Source organism: Ictidomys tridecemlineatus, chromosome 4 (genome assembly GCF_052094955.1).
Source record: "Ictidomys tridecemlineatus isolate mIctTri1 chromosome 4, mIctTri1.hap1, whole genome shotgun sequence".
Lineage (NCBI taxonomy): Eukaryota > Metazoa > Chordata > Mammalia > Rodentia > Sciuridae > Ictidomys > Ictidomys tridecemlineatus.
Window position 1 is genome coordinate 57,362,681 of NC_135480.1, and position 5,246 is coordinate 57,367,926.

Genomic DNA, 5,246 nt, shown 5'->3' on the forward strand with positions numbered 1-5,246 from the left:
TAATAGTCTAAGTGTCCACACTACCCAAAGTACTATACAGATTTAATTCAATTCCTATTAAAATTCTAATAATGTTCTTCACAGAAATAGAAAAAGCACTCATGAAATTCATTTGGAAAATTAAGAGACCCAGAATAGCTGAAGCAATCCTTAGCGAAAAAAGTGAAGTACGAAGCATCACAATACCAGACATTAAATTATACTACAGAGCTGTAGTAACAAAAATGTCCATGGTATTGGCACCAAATCAGAAATGTAGATGGGTGGTGCAGAATAGAAGACACAGAGACAAACCCATATAAATAATTATTTTGTACTAGACAGAGATCACGTTCTTAATAATCACATGAAAAGTGGCCTTTTAAAAATTAGCTGTACATAATTGTGGGGTTCATTTTGACATAATCACACATGCATAGATTATAATTTGTTCCATTTAAGTCTCCAATACCTCTTCACTCTCTTTCCTTCTCCCTTAGCATCTCCACTTCTTATTCCCATAACCCCCGCCCGGCACAAATTTATTGTTTTTATAAGTTAATACTTATAGGTATAAATAAAGATGTAATTCACCATGGTTCATTCACACATGGAAACAGCATAATTTGGTCAATTTAATTCCACAGTTCCTCACATTTTCCACCCCTTTCCTTATCTACACCACTGAATTTCCCTTCCATTTTCTTGCATCTTCCTTGCCCACAGCCCCTCCTTATTTTCTCAGACTTACACAAATGAGAGAAAATATTCAACCCTTGACTTTCTGAGTTTGGCTTATTTCTGTTAGTGTGATGTTCTCCAGTTTCTTCTATTTACTGGCAAGTTGCAAGACAACAGAAGAATGAATAAAAAATGTGGCATATCTACACAATGGAGTTTTACTCAGTTATGAAGAAGAATGAAATTACTATAAAGTGTCCTTCTTCTGGCTTCTCTAATGGAAAGATAGATTATAACATCTTTTTATTTCTTGTAGGATGTACTACATTCTGAAGTAATTTTAAAATTTGTTTCCTTACTTAATGTCTTAAATTTCCCTTCAGAATGTACATATATCTTGTCTTGTTCGTGACTCTGTACTCAGCACATAGAATGTGTGCAACTTATCAGGTATTGAATATGTATTGGACAAAGAAATAGCTGGTCCTCAAATTTGGCCTTCAGGGCTACTGCTGTGCTGTGGACACTTTGCAATTTTGATCAATATTTCCTTGATCACTCTCTAGTGAAATATTTCCTTAGATATCTGTAGGATGCACATAGAAGAGTGACTAATTCCTGGCAATGTTAAAGTTATTGACGAATCAGGGCTGAGGCTGGGGCTCAGCAGTACAACGCTTGTCTTGCATGTGTGAGGATGTACTGGGTTTAATCCTCAGCACCATATAAAAATAAATAAATAAAATAATGGTATATAAAAAGTTACTGACAAATTCTTCATTTTAATATTATCTATGTGTTCTATTGTTCAAAGAATGAGATTTTCTATATCTGTTCCTTACTTAATGCTAGGTTATGAAGTATTCCATATATCTTATGTGCTCTCTAAAATTTTTTATTACAATTAAAATCAGCCATTTCTGATATTGGTGTATAGAATTATGAAAATCTGTTGAAGGCAAGATTTATCTTAAGACATAAAAATTAGGATGCAATTATTTCTTTAACTCCTAACTTAAACAATTATTGTTTATTTTAATGCTATTATTTTTTATTATTTATTGATAAAAATAATTACAATGGACATTTTCCTGGATTTAAATGTAGTTCATTGTGAGCCTGTTTAACATACAGAAAGCTAGTAAGAAAGTCTTCTGCCATTTTAAACAATTAGTTTTCAGCATTCATGTGACAGACGAGGATCCTGAAGGTGAGTGATACTCCTGGGTTCCTTTTAGCCACAGAAGTCACCTATGGTTGTTCAAGCACCACAATGCAGAACATGGAGCTCACCATCTCACATCTCAGGTTTTCTCTTATTTGAGTCATTCCCTGAATGTGTATGTACCTATTTTTAATTTTTTTAAATTTTGATGAACTGTTTTGCTCTTGACCTTGCCATCCTCCTTCCTCACCCTCCCACATATCTGGGATAACAAGTATGCACCACTGTGTCTGGATTTGTACGCTGTTTTTTTCCTGTCTTTTTACATAGGATAAAATATTCTTTAATAATCATAGGTCCCAGATTGTTTTATATTTTTGTCTAAATACCATATGAGTTTCTCAATGATTGCCAATTGTTCTATGTGTCATTTTACTTACCAGTTCTCTAACCAAGTTCCAGGAAGAAAGAAGTTGCTTTAGGAAACCTCTGCCCCATTGGTAATAGACCCTAGTATATTTAAGTGTCATTTCTAGGGTGCTTTCGATATTGTAACATATGAGAATGTTCTAGCAGAGTCCTGTCCACAGATCACAAGTGGAGTCACTGTGAATCCTGCATGTGAAATTCAAGCACAGACAGTGGCACAAAGATATTAAGGAGAAGGTTCTCTATGGTAATACCAGAAAAACTCATTACTCCATGTGTCCTTCATTTTTACAGGAGATTTATTTTTTTGAGGATTCTGCCAACAGAAAAGGAGCTTTGCTTGAAAAAGAGGAGGGGGAGAAAAAGTTATTGGTCTGTTTGGAGTGAAATGAAAGAGATTATGGACTCTCAACCACTGTCAATACTGACATTTAAACTATCATGGTCTTTTCCCAATTGCATTATGAAGATGGGATAACAATAGTAATATTTATAATAGCAAGTTATTATCAAGGCCACTGATATCCACAGTTATATTTTTTTAAAAAATTAAATGTTTAAAGATGTACGTTTAGTGTTAACTGGGAGTTATTTCTCTACTATAGTATTCATCTTCTTGAGTTCTTATATTTTAGACAAAATAGACCCATAGATATTAAGGAATCATTGAAAGGTTACTAAGATGTTGGAATTTTTTTCTTTTTTCTTTTTTTTTTTTTTTGCGTGTGTGTTTTGGAAGAATTTATTGGATTTAAAGTGTAAGGAGTCAGGAACTTATTTCAGAACTAGTACTTACATGTATTTTGAAATCCTGTCTCCAAGTTATAGGTCTCAGCCCAATTTTCCATCAACTGATTAGCAAGTCATCCTACATTAGGAAAGCAGAGAGTCAGTTGCCCTTGTTACCACCCTTTCTTCAGTAATCTCTGGATTCCTTGCTTGATCTCCTGGGTTCTCACCCCATAAACTATGGGGTTTAGGGCTGCAGGGATGACATGGTGAAGGACATTGAGCAATACTGGCACATCAGGAGAGACCTTTCTCTTGACCACATGTGTGAGGACAAAGACCAGAAGAATGGTGCTGAAGAAGAGGATGAGGATGAAGTGGGAACCACAAGTGCTGAGGGCTTTGGCCACAGCACCCTCAGCCTTGAGTTTTAGCACAGCTCGCAGTATGAGGATGTAAGAGAGGAAAATGAGGATAAGGTCAGATCCCAGTAGCGTCCAGCCTCCAGCAAACTGGTAAAGGCGATTGAGGGTGACATCACCACAAGAGAGCCTGGAGACAGACATATTGGCACAGATGCAGTTCTCAATGACATTTATCCCACAGTAATAGAGTCGTGCTGAGAGAATGGGGATGGGCAGACATATGAAGACATTTCTGGCCACAATAAAAATGACAGCCTTGACTACAAATTGGTCAGTGATAATGGATGGGTATCTCAGTGGGTGGCAGATGGCTATATAGCGATCAAAGGCCATTACCATGAATGTACAGGATTCCATGGCTAGAAAGCTATTCATGATATACATCTGAAGGAAGCAGGCAGAGAAGCTGATGAGCCTGAGGTCAAACCAGAAGATGGCCAGGACCTTGGGGATGACAGTGAGGCAGAGCACAATGTCCAGCAGGGAGAGGAGGCTGAGCAGATAGTACATGGGCTCATGCAGGGAGGCCTCTAGCCAGATGGTGATCAGAAGGACAGCATTGGCCCCCATGGCCAGGAGGAAGAGAAGACTGAGGGGCAGGGACAGCCAGAGTTGCCAGCCGGGAGATGTGACAAAACAATTCAGAAGGAAGTCTGAAATTCCACTGGGGTTGGTGTCATTTTGGTGTGCTGCCATATTTAGTCATGTATTTTTACAACTTTCTTTTAGTGATCTGTAAAATGGGGATAAAAATCATCTAATGACTCTAAGTACATGAAGATAAAACAACTTTCTTTATATGGACACAACTTGTGGCAGTATATCCAGGCCATTGTTATTTGTCTGTTTATCCATAATGCCATGCTATTTGGGCTACTCCTATTACAATACAGTGCAGAGGACTGAGATAATGTGATTTATTATAGGCTTGATTTAGTCAATTTTTGCTTTCAATAGAATTGTTGGGTACTTTCAGAAACTTAAAAGGAAAAAAATTACTTAGGAAACTTTGGGGACAGATGAGATTCTCAATTATGTATCTATAAATTTTTCCTGTTTTCTTTTTCACAGCCACATAAACTATCATATCTGCAATTTAATTTTCACAGTATGCCTAGTAGAGCCTGACATAAAAGGGACACAGATAAATGTCCCTAGTTCCCATGGAATTTACATTTTGAGATTTTAGTTGAATTTATTTTTTGATTTAATTAGAGATTTTTATTTATTATATACTAAAAACAAAATTAACTTCCAATTATGTAAGAGGTCACTTTTATTTGGTAAAATGACCCTATCACATAATTGTACCCCCCTCTACTTCTTAGATGGATCTTCATATTTGGAGAATAGCTAATTTCTGGAAGAAACAAGTTTAAAGTGAATGAGCAATTTCACACAGTTACAAGGGAGTAACAAGAGTCATTGAACAAGTGAAAATCTTCTGATTGCAATTGTGCGGGGGAGGAGCTACAGCGTACCTCTTCAGCCTTCCATCACTTTTTTCATATTCCTTTTCTATCTTGAATATAATGATCCATGTACATGTTTCTCACCCTCCAGACAGTAGTTCAATATTGCCACTTTTTTCATTTTTTTTTAGTCCTCCCCTGTTATTCCATAAGGTGACAGGGTCACAAAGTGAAAAAGAAACACTTGTACTGTGAAGGAGTAAAACTAAAATGATTCTGGAGGCTGATGGGTACTAATGAGAACAAACAACATGAACAACGATAATGACATGTGCAAGAGCGATGGCTACCTCTGACCTGAGGGATAGGCTGGATAAAAAGAATTAAACATGTATTTGTTAAGGAGATCCCAAAGAATGCTGCCAC

General features: G+C 36.6%; 1 protein-coding gene across 1 annotated transcript; it reads right to left on the minus strand.

Moving 5' to 3' along the window:
- Nucleotides 1–3,156: 3,156 nt before the first annotated feature.
- Nucleotides 3,157–4,104, minus strand: LOC101957976 (olfactory receptor 56A3). The gene has a single exon (XM_005341087.2). It carries the CDS (start codon nucleotides 4,102–4,104, stop codon nucleotides 3,157–3,159), a length of 948 nt encoding a protein of 315 aa, XP_005341144.2.
- Between the last annotated feature and the right edge of the window lie 1,142 nt (nucleotides 4,105–5,246).

What these genes read in the sequence shown, in the direction of transcription:
- LOC101957976 (XM_005341087.2), bottom strand. Translation starts at nt 4,104, where the DNA reads ATGGCAGCACACCAAAATGACACCAACCCCAGTGGAATTTCAGACTTC.